Genomic DNA, 19,321 nt, shown 5'->3' with positions numbered 1-19,321 from the left:
ACAGTTCTTCTAAACAGTGCTCATACATTTATGCAATTTATAAATTATCTTGAAAGACAGAAGAAAAAACTTAACTACCCATTTTCTACACAAATGTGCTGAGCACCTACTCACCATTGTGCAGTTCTCCTGTGACAGTGCCTTCTCCCTGTGGGCTGCCATCCTGATCTCGCCATTTCCAATCCAAGCCTCTGATAACACGAGCTCCTGGAACCATGTATTTCAGAACCTGGGAGCGTACTAGACGTCTCTGCCGTCTAAGATTAGCTTCTGCTTCTTTAGCTGCTTTCCCTGTTAGGCAGAAATTGGAGAAATAAAAACCAAAACACTTTTTACAAAAGTAATTGTTTCAGTAAGTTAGAAAAGTCTCCTATCATCTCTTTACCTAGCTGATCTTCACATACTCCATTTACAGTGCCATAAAGTTCAAATCCAGATAGTGAGAGGTAGTGTGTCTGTCCACTGGCATTTTTCCCCATCTGTTTAATTCTCACATGTCTCCACCCTTGTTTCTCATCCTTTGGTGGATCAAGAGGCCAAGTTGCAGTTGACCTGTTAATATGTTAGAGAAAAAATTATGTAATATTTTAAAACAGATGAAAAAGAAATTCAAGATGGGGAAGATTTTTTATATAACAGAGACCTGTAGAAAAAATACACTAACTTTCATATTCACTCAACAGTTCATTACAAGAATCAAGAAATCAAGGGGAAAAAAGTAGTCAAGAAAACAAGTTAAAAATGAAACACTTAAATGTACGCTATTGATTTGACTCATAACATTAATGATTTATGATTAATATAATTCAAAGATAAAAGACAAAACGATGGGTGCAGTGGTGTGCCCCTGTTGTCTCAGCTACTTGGGTGGCTGAGGTGAGGGGAATCACTTGAGGCCAGGAGTTAGAAAGCAGCCAACATAACAAGACCCCATTCTCTTCACACACAAAAAAGAAAAAAGAAAAAAAAAAGTTTACAAAGAGTAGGAGAAATTCTCTTATGATGGAAAAAAGGACTTAAAAACGTTTTTTGCAAAGTTTTAAATAACGTATTAATATTTTGTCTTTAAAGCATGAAAAAGGGGTAAAAACATCACCTATTAATCCTAATGTTAAGAAGCTCCTCTCATACCATATCAAATGCCAAAAGCAATTTAAGTACATAATCTACTCCTTGATATGTGCCAAAATGTATAAATAAAATTTAGTATAACTAATATTTTAGAAGTTACTGACTTGTCTTTTAAAAACTAATTCAATACATAAAATTTAAGGATAGATAAAAATAAAAACATTTTAAGTCAGCCTTAATTCTACAACCAGCAATAGCCACTGCTAATATGCTGAACATTCCAAAGTATTACGTGATTATATGGAGAGTTGATGGAAAGCTTATTTCACTTGTGTCCATTAGTGTGCTCTGTGTGTGTGTGTGTGTGTGTGTATGTATATATAGCTATATACCAATTTTTAAAATATTCATAGCTTCTCAGCCTTTTGGCTAAGATCCAGTGTAAAATACTCAGCTCAGTTTTCTACTATTTAATCTAAACCTTTTGACAAAGTTTTAGTAAAGTTTCAAACTTTTAATGCCTGAAGTATCAAGTGATTTGTTTTTAGAAGGAAAATTTTGCTTCAGTATTTCACAAAGAAGAGAGCTCTAGAGTATAAAATTATAAAAATAAACAAAGCTCTTTAGTGAGTTTTCCAATTTGCAAAGACTCCTCAACTAACCCTGGTTCATTGAGACTGCAGTCATCAACATGGGTATACAAAGAAGTCCAGTTCTGTCCATCTTTGGATACCTGGAAAACCCAATTTCTCAGTGCAGACCTTCCATAACCACGAGCATGACGAAGTGTATATGCTGATGGTATCACCCAGAGACCCAGATCTATGGCAAACCAGGCATTCTTATCATCATTGCTATGACAATTTAAAGCTGAATTATCACGACTTAGTATGTCTTCTAAGCGGCCATAAGGTAGATTTCTTCCTTCTGATGACGTTACTACTACAAGTCCATAGGCAGCTGGATTTACCCATTCATAAGCAGTTCTATACAAAAATAAAGAAAAATTAGCAAATAACAATGTTAAGATAATTGCATTTGCAGAAGGTTTTAAATATAAAAGTATATTAAGTACAATTCTAGAATTAGCAATTTAGACATTTTTTTCCTCATAAAAAGTAATTTGGATAATCTTAACTTCTACCTACAAGGCAAACTTCCTTAAACCACAGAATATTCAGAGTGTTAACAATTTTATTCTACTTCCTACAATTCTTTTACCAAGTGAATATGGTCACTCCAGCTTAAAGTAGAATGACTGACTTACTTTGCATTTGTTCCAATCCAGTAAATGATTCCATTTTCATCAAAATCATGCTGGTGCCGAAATATAAAATTTTGTCCTTCTCTTAATTTTCGAACAAAAACAAATGAAGATCGGTCAAAATCATACCACTGTTTTGCTACCTAAACCAAAGAAAATATGAAAGACAGTCACCTTAATAATGCTGTTTTCAAGCATGTTGCCTACTTTTTTCCTATCTCTTTAATGTGAATTGTTTTCTTTTATTATCACAAATGCTCATTTAGGCTGGGCGCAATGGCTCACACCTATAATCCCAGCACTTTGGGAGGCCGAGGCGGGTGGATCATGAGGTCAAGAGATGGAGACCATCCTGGCCAAAATGGTGAAACCCCGTCTCTACTAAAAACACAAAAATTAGCCAAGCATGGTGGCGGGCACCTGTAGTCCCAGCTACTCGGGAGGCTGAGGCAGGAGAATCACTTGAACCTGGGAGGCAGAGGTTGCAGTGAGCCGAGATTGTGCCACTGCACTCCAGCCTGGCAACAGAGTGAGACTCTGTCTCAAAACAAAACAACAACAACAACAACAAAAAACAAACAAAAAAACACAAATGTTCATTTAAAAATATGCAAAAAATATAAAGAAAAATAAAAAGTCCCACAACCAAAGCACCTTGCTATTAATAATCACAGAGTATTTCTTTAGTTTATTATTCCAATGGATAGAACAAATTCTTGATCATACTGTACAAAAACATTTTTCCGTTATCATTAGTCTTTATACATTTTTATGGCTATATGATATTCAAATTAACAGAAATAATTTTATACACAATTGTCAATTAAATTTAAATTTTTAATATGAATTATCTATTTAACATTAATTCATTGATTTAAGGTTTTTGTTTAGTATTTCAATATTACAAAATTATAATAAACATCTTCATGTAGAAATCAGTTCTAAAATGGAATTACTGGGCCAAAGTGTATTACCATAACTCTGGATATATACTTCCCAAATTACTGTTCTAAAAGGCTTAACCACTGCTCAGAATGCCTATTTCACCATGCCCTTGCCAGAAACTCACCATTTTCAAAAGGTACTGTTCCAGAGATTCAACTGTAGCCAAAGGTTCCATCTTCAACATTCTGCCAGTCCTGTCAATCAATGCAGTTTCACCAGGTGCACGTTCCAACCGAAATCGTAATCTCCTTGTAAGTATCTACACAAAAACGATCAAAATACTTTGGAAAACGTCTTGGTTTTTGTCTCAGAGTTGTAAAAAATGATATACCCTAAAACAACTGCGATGTATGAAGTATAAACATAATGGAACTATGAACAAATGTCTGTTTTCTATTAAAGATTCTTTTTTTTTTTTTTTTTTTTGAGATGGAGTCTCGCTCCTGTTGCCCAGGCTAGAGTGCAGTGGATTGATCTCGGCTTACTGCAACCTCTGCCTCCCAGCTTCAAGCGATTCTCCTACCTCAGCCACCCAAGTAGCTGGGATTACAGGCACATGCCACCACCCTGGCTAATTTTTGCATTCTTAGTAGAGACAGTTTTCACTATGTTGGCCAGGCTGGTCTCAAACTCCTGACCTCAGGTGATCCGCCCACCCTGGCCTCCCAAACTGCTGGGTTTACAGGTGTGAGACACCACGCCCAGCCTATTTAACATTCTTTAGGCCAGGCATGGTGGTTCAGACCTGTAATCCTAGCAGTTTGGGAGTCTGAGGCAAGAGGATCACTTGCTTGTGCCTAGGAGTTCAAGACCAGCCTGGGCAACACAGTGAGACCTCATCTCTACATATTAAAACAAACAAACAAAAAATGAGCCGGGCATGCATGCCTGTAGTTCCAAGTATTGGGGAGGCTAAGGTGGGAGGATCAACTGAGCCTGGGACACAGAGGGTGCAGCGAGCCAAGATCATGACACTGCACTCCAAAAAACAATGCTACAGGAAAAGATACTTTTATAAAAAGGCCACTGAGTAAGTTACAGTGGCTATCAAGAAAAAGATAGTTAACTTCCTAGAATTTCTAAACAACTTCAAATACACAACAATTTAAACAAACTTATAAAACTTTTTAACCAAAGTGACTTATAACTCACAATTTTCCAGGTAAGTTTTTGAAAAGTAGCTAATTGGCTTACTCCGCTAGAATATATTCTACAGGATAAGTATCCCTAATCTAAAAATCTGGAATCTTGAAAAGCTCCAAAATCTGAAACTTTCTGAGCACTGACATGATGCTCAAAGGAATGTTCACTGGAGCATTTCAGATTTTGGACTAGGAATGCTGAATCGGTAAGTATAATACAAATATTACAAAATCCAAAACGCTTCTCGTTCCAAGCATTTTGGATAAAGAATACTCAACCTGTATGATCAAAGGCTAATAAACTTTAAGAGATGCAAAATAGTTTTTAATCCAATACATTTTAGTAAGCAACAAGCACAGGACTAGCAATTTTAGGTAGTTTCATTTCTGTACAAATCTTAACTAATTCCTATAAAAACAATTAAAGATTTGTATGTGCATTTTGGTAGTTTTAGACAGCAAAATCACCAGAGAGCACATTCCTGGCCTTCCTCTCTTTGGATCTTGCACAATCTCCTGAAGTGAAAAATGCATAATAAAAGGCATTGGTGCACTGTCTTTGAGACTTATCTCCAACTCATCCACTTACCAGAAACAAAGCTTAAAAACGATGGACCAAAAAGTCCCCCTTACCCCAGTTATTCTGTCTGAAACAAAACACAAAGTAGCCCTCTACATCTTTTACATATAGAATATCAGGTGCAACTACTGCACTGTAAAACTCCCTAGATAAGCACTCCAGTTTGGGAGTCTACTGGCACTGGTAACAGTACTGGGTTCTCAGAGGTATGGCAAGTTTTGTTAACTTTTCATTGCTTTGGCATATATAGATCCTCAGTCACTCATTGAAGGCTATTATTTAAAAGAAACTATTCCATTCAGTAGAATGCAGAACAAAATTCAAAGCAGAAGGCCTTGCTAGGAAACCCTTAAGAAACCCACAAAAAAAAGTGATAAAAGTTCTGGGCTAGGATATTAGTAAAATGTATTGTTTGTTTGCCTCTAGATCCCAGCTACTAAAGAAAAGAATAATTGAATGAATGAGAATATAAATAGGAAGTTACATATTATATACAGATATACATATATGGGGAGGAGAAGGGAAGGAAAAGAAACAGGCTATGAAACCATGTGGCTGACAGGACTAGTGAAGACTTGGGCAATCTGACTCTAACCACTGACATCAAGAAAGACCTGAAAAAAATTGTGCTTAAAACATCTTGACGTTTTTTCTTATGTTTACAATATAGAGATAAGGAAGGGACTTGCCATGGTCTGAATGTCTGTGTCCCCGCAAAATTCACGTGTTAAAACTTAATCCCCAGTGCAGTGATGTTGGACGGCGGAACTTTTGGGAGGGCTCTGCCCTCATGAATGGGATTAGTGTCCTTTTAAAAGAAGCCTGAGAGATCTTGTTCATCCCTTCTACCACGTGAGGACACAGCTAGAAGGTTCCATCTAAGAGGAATAGGCCCTCACCAGACACCAAATCTGCTGGCACCTTGATCTTGGACTTCCCTGCTGCCAGAATTGTGAGCAATTAATTTCTGTTTATTAAGTTCGCAGGAATTTTGTTACAGCAGCCCAAATGGACTAAGACAGAACTGACTCATAATTGTAGAATAAGAGGAACCCTTTTCTCAGCTTTTTCCACTGATATATCTTTTGCCACTTATGATCTATGAATTATAATTCTTTTAACAAATATTAAATGAATAAATGCATCATTTCCCAGTGATTTGATCAAACAAAACAGATTTCAAGTCATTAAGATCAATCGAATGGCATATAAGCTAAAATCTTTAAAGATTAAGTGAATCATTTTTATTTTAATCCGACGTGAAAGAAAATAATTTTTTTAAAGAAAAGTGTCACACTGTTCCTAGATGCATTCAGCAATACTAGCTACTACATTTTTTATGGTTACCTGGAGGTTATATGTGGATCCTGGTGTATCATACAAATGGAGAGGTAGGCGTTCAATAGATTCTAGTACAGCTATTAACTTTCGAATTAATGCAACTGCTGGTCGACTGTGAAGAAATAATTATTATTAAGAGCTTTTGTATAACTACATGTAAATGTTCATGCAGAAAATATAGTAATCAACTTCACTATATACCCCTACTTTTTCATGACTACAAAGTTTAATTTTTGTATTAGATTATGTCTGAGTAGAGATACTCTCACAACTCAATTTCCTTCACTTAAGAATAAAACGTTTCATTTTTCGAATAAAAAATTATATTTAAAGCAGACGTATGATTTATTTTTAAAGTTTAAATAATTTTATTTGATATTTGATAAATAAAAAAGAATATAAAGCAACAAAGTTTTGAAAAAATATTTGATGGCAAGGATATTACAACATATCCTTTCTCATTGTTAGACTGTAAATTGCGTTGACACTTCCAGAAAACAATGTGAAAATTTGAATCAAGAACTTTTAAAAATCATCTTGCAGAGCTGGGCAAGGTGGTATATGCTGGAGTCCCAGCTACAAGGAAAACTGAGAAAAGAGAATCACTTGAGCCCAGGAGTTTGAGGCTGTAGTGCAAAATTATGGCACCTGTAAATAGCCAGTGGACTCCAGCCTCAGCAACACAGCAAGACTCCATCTCTTTAAAAAAAAAAAAAAAAAAAAAAATCTATAACCTTTAACACAGTATTACCACTTATGGAATTTACATAAAAAGATGTTTCCATTGAGACTAGTATATTTGAGTATTAGTAATAGTTTTCAAAGAGCTAAAATGTTTAACATAGCAATACTTCAATACATTATTATACATCCATAAAGATATAATATGCATTCATTAAAAATGAAATTTGAAATTAACACAATTATCTGAATAAATTGTATAACTTATTTTAAAAGTGCAATCCCATTCAAATGTACACAGAATAATATAATGAACCTTCATCAACCCAGCTTTAGCAATTAGCTACTAATGGCCAATCTGTCACCTAGGCTGGAGTGCAGTGACGTGATCTCAGCTCACTGCAACCTCTGCCTCCAGGGTTCAAGGGATTCTCCTGCCTCAGCCTCCCGAGTAGCTGGGATTAAAGACGCCCACCACCAGGCCCAGCTAACTTTTTATTTTTAGTAGAGATCGTTTTTTACCATGTTGGCCAGGCTGGTCTCGAACTCCTGACCTCAAGTGATCCACCCACCTCAGCCTCCCACAGTCCTGGAATTACGGGTGTAAGACACCGTGCCTGGCCTCTCCTTCTTACATATTTTGAAAAAATACTAAAGAGCTTATCATTTCATCCAGAGATAGTCTTTGTACATAAATCTAACAAATTATTTTTTTTAAATAGTATTACACTTTAAAAAAGAGAAATTATCACTTAATTTATCAAACATTTCATCAGTGTTCAAATTTTCAACTATCTTAAACAGTCATGTAATTTAAACTAAGTGATCAGGCCAGGAACGGTGGTTCATGCCTGTAATCCCAACACTTTGGGCAGCCAAGACAGGAGAAATGCTTGAGCCCAGGAGGTTGAGGCTGCAGTAAGCTAAGATGACATCACTGCACTCCAGCCTGGGCAACAGAGCAAAACCTTGTCTGAATTTACAAAATAATAATTATCATGAATAAGTAAACTAAGTGATCAGTGGCATGCATACCAGACATGTAATTTCAATGTTTCTTTTTATTCCATTAGATTAAAAACTTCAAAAATTTTCCTATTATACACGTATAATATGTTACTTTCTTGTTAAATAAGAGTTTCTTTTGTGTGCATAAATGTTATACTAGACTTATTTTAAAGGAAGCATACCAACTGTGTAAACATTACTAACATCAAATTCAAAGACATTTGGGGTTTTACCTTTCATCATCTTCATTTTCACTAAAGGCAGTTTTAAAAACATTTATTCTTTCTACCAGTTGACTACAATCTTGTTTCATATCCAAATCCATGCTCTAAAGAAAACAAAAAGTATAAAGTCTCAAAAAAAAATAATTTAAGGATCTTACTGAAATTTATCAAAAACTAAGAGACAAATGTTAACATATTGTTATACAATGATCACTACAATCTGAATAAAATCATTAATCATTTCATCTTTCAATTAAAATTATTTTTACTATGTGACTAGTAGGCCATGGCTAACATACAAAATTTTTTCCTTCTTCAATGTTATAATGTACTCAGCAATTATGCTGCAAAATCAGTGTTTCCCCAAGTATACAAGATGGTTTCAGATTATATTAATATAGGAATGAACATTTTCCATTTTAACAGTACTATTTACTTTAATAAGTAGTAGAAAAAAACTGGTACATCAAAACTATTTCACAGATTACTAAGTGATATAATGTGATACATCACTGTAATAAATGGGAATAAATGCAAATAGTAAAGTTTATGAAGGGACTATGGGACTCATTGAAGTTCAAGTGCAATTTTTTTTTTTTTTTTGGAGACACAGTCTCGCTCTGTCACCCAGGCTGGAGTACAGTCGTGCTATCTCGGCTCACTGCAACCTCACCTCCCAGGTTCAAGCAATTCTCCTGCCTCAGAATTACAGAAGAGTAGATGGGACTACAGGTGCATGCCAACATGCCTGGCTAAATATTTTTCGTATTTTTAATAGAAACAGGGTTTCACCATGTTGGCCAGGCTGGTCTCGCACTCCTGACCTCAAGTGTTCTGCCCACCGCGGCCTCCCAGAGTACTAGGAATACAGGCATGAGCCACCGTGCCCAGCCTAAAGTAAATCTTAAAAGTGCATCAGCACATACAATGATTAAGATCAAGAAATCAACTCTGGCCAGGCACAGTGGCTCATACCTGTAATCCCAGCACGTTGGGAGGCCAAGGCAGGCAGATAGCTTGAGCCCAGCCTGGGCAACATGGTGAACACACAGATGCACATGCACAGGCAAGTGCACACACACACAGGCACACACACTAAAAACAATTAAAACTGAGTAGTCTGCGTTTCAGCAAGCAGTACGTGTACGAAAACTGAAATGATACAGAGATTAGTATGGCCCCTGCACAAGGATGACACACAAATTCGTGAAGCATTCCAAATTTTTAAAAATATAAATAATTAATTAAATAGAACTAAGTAGAACTGAAATGAAAATAATTCTTTCATTAAAATAAAGGAAAAAACAGCCAGGTGTAATGGCTCACTTCTGTAATCCCAGCACTTGGGAGGCAAAGGCAGGCGGGTCACTTGAGGTCAGGAGTGTGAAATCAGCCTGGCCAACATGACAAAACCTCGTCTCTACTAAAAATACAAAAGTTAGCCGGGCAAGGTGGCAGGCGCCTATAATCCCAGTTACTCAGGAGGCTAAGGCAGGAGAATCACTTGAGCCCAGGAAACAGAGGCTGCAGTGAGTCAGGACTGCACCACTGCACTCCAGCCTGGGTGACAAAGCGAGACTCTGTCTCAAAAATAAGTAAATATATAAACAAAGGAAAAAAGTTTTACCACAATAAAGAGGCATTCTTAAATCAAAAAAATATATAAGGTTATTAGCAAATATTTATCAAATTTTCACATAAACTTCCTACACTGTCTTTTTTTTTTTTTCCTTTTAACTCATCTGTATTTGTTACAACTTTAAGCAGAATGTGACTCCAGCACTACATTTCCATCCACAAGACTGGGTCTGAGTTATTTTTGAATAGCTTTATGATATGCTTAGGTAGGCTTACAACTTTGCTCCTCCAAACAATACTTTTCTTTGGAAAACAGGCCCTGTGGAGAGTTCCTTCCATCATAAACTTCCTAAACTTTCACTGTTCATACATTATGTATATAACTTGAGTACTTAAGGTCTACAGACATATTCTATTTTATATAACTTAGGTAAAAATCAGAGCAGTGAATAATAAATCTTAGGCTTCAGTGTTTTTAGTCAACAAAACCTTTAGCAAATTATAACTGGCAACTTAGAAATCAAAATAAACCATTATCTAATTCATTTGGCTCAAACTAACGATAAAACTTAAAGGTTGAAGAAATTAGAAATATTAACATCATTCAGCTTTTAAATATTTCTTGACAAAACAAACTAAAAACTACTCTACCAAAGGAGTAACTACAAATAATTTTTAAAACTATATTTTTCTTCTTTACTACTTGATAAACTTACATTGTTTAACACAGTAAGAAGTGCCTGTACCAAGCCACTGCTACACATTTCATATGGTGAAATTGTGTTTTCATCCTTCAAAAGTACAATTAGGTTTTCTAAAGCTGTCTTCATTAAATCTCTCCAAGTGTTCTCACTCTCAATACACTAAAATAAAAAAAAAATTCATGAAGACAACCAAAAACATAAACATAGCTCTTAAAATAACTTATCAGAATACCAATTATCATGACAATAATTTAGATATTAAGCAAAATTAAAAGTTAAAATGATTAACACAAATTATGTCTACCAGAGGTCAGCAAACATTTTTGTAAAGGGCCCAGTGCAAATATTTTAGGCTTTGCAGGCCATATAGTCTACGTCACAACTATTCAACCATGCCCTTGTAGCACCAAAGTAGTTGTAGACAATATGTAAATGAATAAGCATGGCTACGTGTGATAAATTATATGGATACTGAAATCTGATTTTCATGTGTCTTGAAATTCTCCTTCTGGTTTGTTTTCAATCATTTAAAAGTATAAAAACCATTCTTACCTCATGCAGTCATATGCAAATGGGGAGCAGGCCAGATTTGGCTCCTGGGCCATAATTTGCTGACCCCCTACTCAATACCCATGACATAAAGGATAGAGGGGAAGACATCAAACTAAAACTCACTACACATCATCAAAATCTAGAGGTTGACATACTTGTCTATTTGTATGAAGCTCCCAAGATGACTCTAACTGAGTTGCTATGTTTCTGAGTGTTACCACTACTCCACGAGGCATGCTTTCAACAGCTTTAAAGTGGTCATCGTATAAATCTCGAGCCATAGTTCGTACCTACCAAAATAAGCATAACAAATGTGAATTTTTACTACAATTAATAATTTTACCAAATCTTCACTTTTATAGACACTCATATTTACTTATTTCACCATAAAAAGGTATGTACTGTCATTTGGGCAAATGAGCTCTTGAAGTTACAGTTATTTAAGAAAACAACCTATGTTCTGGGTCTGATGAAATTTAGTACATGATATTATTCACAAATCATATGCTTAAGTAATGTAAATTTAGCATTCACCTAATGCCATTTTAATCCCAAACAAACCAGCATAACTCTAATGCAACAGAAAAAACCTATTGCTGTAAACTACTTAATAATACTTTCTATTCTATTTTGGTATGCCCTTCAGAATTAAAAGATGGCAATCATGGATATCAGACGACTTTGAAGAAACTATCTCTTTATAAAACAGTATTAATAATTAATACTGGTGTGGTGGCTCATGCTTGTAATCCTAGCACTTTGAGAGGCGGAGGCAGGCAGATCACTTGAGGTCAGTCAGGAGTTCAAGACCAGCCTGGCCAACATGGTAAAACCTCATCTCTACTAAAAATTAAAAATAAAATTAGCTGGGCATGGTTGTGCATGCCTATAGTCCCAGCTACTCAGGAGGCTGAGGTGGGACAATCACTTGAACCCGGGAGGTGGAGGCTGCAGTGAGCCAAGATTGTGCCACTGCAGCCTGGGTGACAGAGCAAGACTTTGCTTCAAAAAATAAAAAATAAATAAAAAATAAAAATTAGTTAAAATTATTTTTGCCTAAAATATTTTGAGGCATACTTGTTTATATATGCAAAAGGACAGCCACCTACTCACTGAGTTGCTACTGATTTTAAATCAAGAAAGTGAAGCAATAATTTTTAAATTTTTTTTTTTTTTTTTTTTTTTTTTTGAGACGGAGTCTCGCTCTGTGGCCCAGGCTGGAGTGCAGTGGCCAGATCTCAGCTCACTGCAAGCTCTGCCTCCCGGGTTCAGGCCATTCTCCTGCCTCAGCCTCCCGAGTAGCTGGGACTACAGGTGCCCGCCACCTCGCCCGGCTAGTTTTTTGTATTTTTTAGTAGAGACGGGGTTTCACCGTGTTAGCCAGGATGGTCTCGATCTCCTGACCTCGTGATCCACCCATTTCGGCCTCCCAAAGTGCTGGGATTACAGGCTTGAGCCACCGCGCCCGGCCAATTTTTAAAATTTTTATCTTATAATTTCAACTTTTAGATTCGGGGGTACATGTGCAGGTTACATGGGTATATTGTGATGTTAAGGTTTGCAATACAAATGATCTCAACACCCAGGTAGTGAGCATAGTACCCAAGTTTTGGAACTCTTGCCACCCTCACTCCACACCCTCCATAATTTTTATTTTTTTAATGAGAATACAAGATTGAGACAATGTTCTCATTGAATTTTTTTAGTTTGTGTTACAAAATTTCAGTCCCCTGTAGTCTAGATTTGGTTGGTTAATAATGACATATTAGGTATACCAAAAAGCTCTTGAGATAGGTAATTTATAGTCAGATTATTCAATGATTCCATGCTTGCAAATATGAGTATTCATTAAAATTTGTAACCTCAAAATCAATCATTTCAGAGCTTTCACATTCATTCACGGACATGCACAGTGCAGCAATAAATTTACAGTGCCCGATATGCACGTTCCCAGCAGAATTCAAAAAGGTGACAATCTTTCTTGCTTCGGGTCTCATACTATAAACAAGTGCCCTACTCCCAATCTACTTAGCGTCACACTTATCGAATTTTGGGGCTTTTTCTTCCTGATTTCATTGTTTAAAATGGCCCCCAAACACAGTACTTAAGTGCTATCCAGTGTTTCTAAGCACAAGAAGACTGTGATGTACCTTACAAGGGGAAAAGAGAAAAAAAGTGTGTGCTAACATACGCTTTGTTCAAGCATAACAGTGCTGTTGGCCAGTTCAATACTAACAAATCAACAATACGTATCAGGCTGGGTGCAGTGGCTCAGGCTTGTAATCCCAGCACTTTGGGAGACCGAGGCGGGCAGATCACTTGAGGTAGGAGTTCGAGACCAGCCTGGCCAACATGGTGAAACCCCGTCTCTACTAAAAATGCAAAAATGAGCCGGGCATGGTGGCGCGCACCTGTAGTCCCAGGTATTTGGGAGGCTGAGGCAGGAGAATTGGTTGAACCTGGAAGGTGGAGGTTGCAGTGAGTCAAGACTGTGCCACTGTACTCCAACATAGGAAACAGAGTGAGACTCTGTCTCAAAAAACAAAAAACAATACGTAGCAAATAAGGTGTCTTTAATCGAAAACATTAAAAAAAAGGTGACAAAAATGTTGTCACAACAGGCTCTAGGCCTAGAAGAAATCTAACCCAGTATTTCTCCTACAAGCAATGGTTCAATATTCACAACAACTTTATAAAATGTAACTACTGTTGGCTGGACATGGCGGCTCATGCCTGTAATCCCAGTACTTTGGGAGTCTGAGGGGGGTGGATCACTTGAGGTCAGGAGATGGAGACCATCCTGGCTAACACAGTGAAACCCTGTCTCTACTAAAAATATAAAAAATTAGCCGGGTATGGTGGCATGTGCTTGTAGTCCCAGCTACTCGGGAGGCTAAGGCAGGAGAATCGTTTGAACCTGGGGAGGCGGAGGTTGTAGTGAGCCGAGATCGCACCACTGCACTCCAGCCGGGGTGACAGAGTGAGAATCCATCTCAAAAAAAAATAAAAATAAACAAAAAAGCTATGTTCTTTCCAAAGTGTGGCACCTGAAATATCTTTGGGATAACCTAGCGTATTCAAACAGGAAATAAAGACATGAACATCTTTATATAAAACATCTGCTTCAAATAAAAACCACTATTACAGGACAGGTTCAGTGGCTCATGCCTGTAATCCCAGCACCTTGGGAGGCTGAGGCAGGTAGATCACCTGAGGTCAGGAGTTTGAGACCAGCCTGGTCAACATGGTGAAACTCCATCTCTACTAAAAATACAAAAAATTAGCTGGGCATGGTGGTGGGCACCTGTAATCCCAGCTACTCAGGAGGTTAAGGCAGGAGAATAGCTCGAACCCGGGAAGCAGAGGTTGCACTGAGCCGAGATTGCACCATTGCACCACAGCCTAGGCATCAAGAGCGAAACCAAGTCTCAAAAAAAAACATTATTACAAGGGTTTCGCTAAGTTTCTTTAAAAAAAAAAAAGAAAAAGAAAAAGAAACACCATTATTACAATTTCTCTGGTCAAAGCCATAAAAAACACAAGAACTCTCCCCTAATCCCAATCACGTACAAGCATTCTTTACATACTGTATTTAAAAACTATCTTAGAACCAGGCATAGGGCCTGTAGTCCCAGCTACTTGAGAGGCTGAGGCAGGAGGATGACTTGCACTCAGGTGTTTTAGACCAGCCTAGGCAACACAGAGAGACTCTGTTTCAAAACAAAACAAATAAAAAACAAATCCTATTTTATATTACCATTACAGGTAAAATAAACATGCTAGTCACCAGAAAATGTTGAATCTAACTATGAGATTAACATGGAAATATACTGGCCATATTTGAAAATAACAATGCAAACCTGATGAAAGCATTAAAAGATTAGTCAATTACGCATCTGCTACAGTATCTTCTTGAAGTAATAATTTCAGCTGCCATAGCCATTAAATTAAGCATCAAAATAATCTGAATTTAGAACCAGGCAGTTAAGTTGCTGTATCACAAGGTATTAACCCAGACTGTAAAATACAATAGTCATTTTCAATCCCACTATAACACTAAAAATATTAATATCATTAATAATTTCAGGCCGGACATGGTGGCTCACGCCTGTAATCCCAGCACTTTGGGAGGCCGAGGCAGGCGGATCACGAGGTCAGGAGATTGAGACCATCCTGGCTAACATAGTGAAAATCTGTCTTTACAAAAAATTAGCCGGTGTGGCGGCGGGTGCCTGTAGTCCCAGCTACTCAGGAGGCTGAGACAGGAGAATGGCATGAATCTGGGAGACGGAGGGTGCAGTGAGCCAAGATCACGCCACTGCACTCCAGCCTGGGCAATACAGCGAGACTCAGTCTCAAAAAAAAAAAAAAAAAAAAAGGAAAGAAAAGAAAAGAAAAAATTTCAATGAGTTAAATTTTGTATGCAATTAATAAGTAATTTACATTTTGTTTCATACTAATATCCATTTTGATTCTGTTTTAATGTTGGTATTTAGTACAGGTATAAAAATAATATGTAAATAAATATTTAAGAAAATGAACACTGAAAACAGGAAAACTAAAATACGTTATATTCGGGTTGCTTATGTTCTATGGCTCAATTTTTTTCAATGCTTATACTTAACCACTGAAAATTTACAACATCAGTATAAAAGACAAGAATAAAGCACATCCAACAGATATACCTTTTGCTTTGTTTTTTCTAACTTAGATTTCAGTTTTCTGCCTCTTTTGCCAGTCCAGCCAGTCACAAATTCTGAACCTTGGGGGGAAAAAAAGAACATTCATAGAGCATACTTTATTACAATTTAACATATTCATTTATTTTTACCTACTAACCTTACATATCTACATACTTACCCAGGGAAGTTTCTGCAGTAAATGAATGTTTGGTTCCTCTATTAGATTCAAACACAAAACCAGGTAAATCTTCTTTCAATATTGTAGCTTGCTGACCATCTGAATTATGAATAGCAATTTCTCCTTCTTTCAAACATGTCAGTGACCAATTTCCTACAGTAAGTTTAGTGGGTCCTGGTGCTGACAGTATAGGTTGACTTGAAGTAGATGGCTTTACTTGGCCTCGAGCTCTTTGTAACTTCTCTAAGAATTCACTTCGGCTTTCTATGAAGACAAAATACTTGTTTTAAAAATCTTATTTCTTTCAAATATAACATGTATTTTCTCTTAAAAAAAAAAGACCTATTAAAATATAAATTTTAAACAATAAAACTAAATTAGAAACTGGAAATATTAGCCAGGCATGGTGGTACACATCTGTAGTCCCAGCTACTTGGGAAGCTAAGGCGAGATGATCACTTGAACTCATGAGTTTGAGGTTGTGATGAGCTATGATCACACCACCACTCTCTAGCCTGGGAAACAGAGTAAGACACTGTCTCCCCCCCCCACCCAAAAAAAGGAGCTATATTTGTAAAGATATTTTTTAAAAAGTAGATATAGTGTTGTTCCTTGTCCCATGCAGTAAAAAGACATTTATGAAACATTTTCATGGTATAATAATTTTTCTCTACTGATACAAAAAAATGGATATTAAAAAATAAAGAAACAAATATTTTTTTTAAATACCATGACGGGCTGGGCACAGTGGCTCACACCTGTAACTCCAGCACTTCGGGAGGCTGAGGCAGGTGGATTACCTGAGGTCAGGAGTTCGAGACTAGCCTGACCAACAAGGTGAAATCCCATCTCTACTAATAATACAAAAATTAGCCAGGCGTGGTGGCAGGTGCCTGTAGTCCCAGCTACTTGGGAAGATGAGACAGGAGAATTGCCTGAACCCGGGAGGTGGAGGTTTCAGTGAGCCGAGATCGCACCACTGTACTCCAGCCTGGGTGACAGAGTGAGACTCAATCTCAAAAAATTAAATAAAATACCATGACAATGGTAGCAAAAATATGAGGAAAAAAAACTGTAGAAACTGGGAAAATATTTTAATTGAAACAAAATATTACCTGAACTGTCAGATCCACCTTCAGGACTACCACTTGAATACATGGTGGCAAGTTTTCCATCCAAAATAAATCTGAACCATCCATTACTGCCATTAGATAATTCCAAGGCTGCTGCATCACTCCAAATATACAAGCAGTCTCTTCCCCTAATGATTGACCAGTCTCTCCAATGATATGGTTTACCTTGCTGCAATTCTTTAGCATCTTCCTGTGGTTCATCTTCCTAAATGTGTAGAATTATTCAATTAAACATGGGAAATAATTTCAATTTCAAATATTTATACGTATTTTAAAAACAAGAATCTAATTTCAAATTTAAATGTTCTGAACATAATACTCAATTGCGTGTAGTTTAATTTTTTTTTTTTCCTTTTAGAAACATGGTCTCACTCTGTCACCCAGGCTGGAGTGCAGTAGTGTCATCATAGCTTACAGAAGCCTCTAACTCCTGGCCTCAGGCAATCTTCCCACCTCAACCTCCAAAGTAGCTGGGATTACAGGTCCAAGCCACAGCACCTGGCTCTCAATTCTAATTAATTACCTATAACTAAATCTTACAAATAAGTGTTAAAAATATCAAGAAATTCATGTAATTAATGACCTACATAATATCGTGTCCAGGTGTAGTGGGGTAAAGACTAATGGATTAGAGCACTACAAACAAGATAATAACCTAAAACCTTGCTGAACTCACTACATCTCTGGGTCTATTTGTAAAAAATGATGATTTAGAGAGGCTCAATGGTATCCAAACTGAAGTGTATAACAGAATCACCAAAAAAGCTTTTTAAAGATAAATTTTGGCTGAGAGTGATGGCTCAAGCCTGTTACCTCAACACTTTTGGAGGCCAAGGCAGGAGGACTGCTTAGGCCAGGAGTTCAAGATCAGCCTGGGCAACATACTGAGTCTGTCTCCACAAAAAAAATTTTAAAATTAGCTGAGGGTGGCAGTGCGCACCTGTAGCTCTAGATACTAGAGAAGTGGAAGCAGGAAGACTGCTTGGGCCCTGGAATGTGAGGTTATAGTGAAGGATTGTGCCACAGAACTCCAGCCTGGGTGACAGACTGGGGCTCTGTCTCTATTATCTATATCTATCTATCTAGCTAGCTAGCTAGCTAATAGAGACACTGTCTATTATCTCTATATAGATAATAGAGACAGTGTCTCTCTCTATAAATATATTACATATATTTATAATTTATATGTTATATATTATCTATTGTAAGTAAATAAAATTCATTCATTCATTCCAAGGCCCCACCTTTAGCCAAGTGAATCAAATATACTCGTTCCCATGATCATACAAGTATTTTAGCTACAGCTTTTTTTTTTCCCCCACTCTGTCACCCAGGCTGGAATACAGTGGCGCAATCTCCACTCAATGCAAGCTCCGCCTCCCTGGTTCACGCCATTCTCCTGCCTCAGCCTCCCAAGTAGCTGGGACTACAGGCGCCCACAACCACACCTGGCTAATTGTTTGTATTTTTAGTAGAGACAGGGTTTCACGGTATTAGCCAGGATGGTCTCGATCTCCTGACCTCATGATCCGGCCGCCTCAGCCTCCCAAAATGCTGGGATTAGGCATGAGTCACCGCGCCCAACTGAGCATGTTTTTTTAAAAAAACAATCTATAAACATTTTGTAGCTCAGCCTGTGTTCCTAAAACTTTCTTTGGACATACTTAAAAATTGAAAATATTCACATAAAAAAATTATTAAATTCTCTAAATACATCCATTACAACCAACTAAAATATAGATAAGATACATGAAAAATGTGTTTTCAAACACTAAACAACAGTCAATGCAAGACTATGATCCTTAAGAAAATGAAAGCAAACAAAGTAGAGACCATTTGCTGGCTGAGCTCATGAGGAAGGGGAACACAGATCCTAGCAGTACAAGTTAAGAAAACACAGATCAGAGTTTGAGGAGTTTAAGACAACTGGAATATGTGGAGGCTGAGTTCACTATTAGGGAACTAAAGAGAAAAAGCCTTTCCAGAAATCTGCAAAGTAGTTTCCACTGAGCACTACAGTCATATACAGGGTGATACTCCATAAGATTGGGCAAAGAACAACTGGAAAGTTGTAAGAGATCATACAAGCGGCCAGACATTTGCATTCCAAACAGCCAGAGTAGAAAATCCTCATGGATCACCAGGATATTCAGTGAATTCAGAGAAATCACAAATTCAGGATCACAGGGGTGAACTTCCCTAGAGTAAAAGCTATTCTGCCACCATGCAATGACAATT

At 37.1% G+C, this 19,321-nt stretch overlaps 1 protein-coding gene and 1 non-coding gene across 7 annotated transcripts in view; one reads left to right on the top strand and one right to left on the bottom strand.

Annotated features, from left to right (window-relative positions):
• The window catches only part of LOC105477935 (HECT domain E3 ubiquitin protein ligase 1), a 111,682-nt gene that overhangs the window by 35,016 nt on the left and 57,345 nt on the right, over positions 1-19,321 (bottom strand). For all 6 annotated transcript variants that reach the window (XM_011734805.3, XM_011734807.2, XM_011734804.2 and 3 more), the window contains exons 13-24: positions 17,066-17,288; positions 15,951-16,214; positions 15,776-15,852; positions 11,246-11,380; positions 10,551-10,697; positions 8,266-8,360; positions 6,350-6,455; positions 3,405-3,539; positions 2,339-2,478; positions 1,734-2,057; positions 386-552; positions 115-291 (exon numbers count right to left, since the gene is read on the bottom strand). In XM_011734805.3, the coding sequence (XP_011733107.1) occupies positions 115-291; positions 386-552; positions 1,734-2,057; positions 2,339-2,478; positions 3,405-3,539; positions 6,350-6,455; positions 8,266-8,360; positions 10,551-10,697; positions 11,246-11,380; positions 15,776-15,852; positions 15,951-16,214; positions 17,066-17,288 (1,990 nt within the window). The remainder of the gene's footprint in view (positions 1-114; positions 292-385; positions 553-1,733; positions 2,058-2,338; positions 2,479-3,404; positions 3,540-6,349; positions 6,456-8,265; positions 8,361-10,550; positions 10,698-11,245; positions 11,381-15,775; positions 15,853-15,950; positions 16,215-17,065; positions 17,289-19,321) is intronic.
• Positions 9,379-9,482, top strand: LOC112425971 (U6 spliceosomal RNA). The gene has a single exon (XR_003017204.1). It is a non-coding gene; the product is annotated as a U6 spliceosomal RNA (small nuclear RNA).

The sequence above is a fragment of the Macaca nemestrina genome, chromosome 7, assembly GCF_043159975.1.
Source record: "Macaca nemestrina isolate mMacNem1 chromosome 7, mMacNem.hap1, whole genome shotgun sequence".
In the NCBI taxonomy this organism is placed as follows: domain Eukaryota; kingdom Metazoa; phylum Chordata; class Mammalia; order Primates; family Cercopithecidae; genus Macaca; species Macaca nemestrina.
This window is presented reverse-complemented; position numbering and strand designations above follow the sequence as displayed.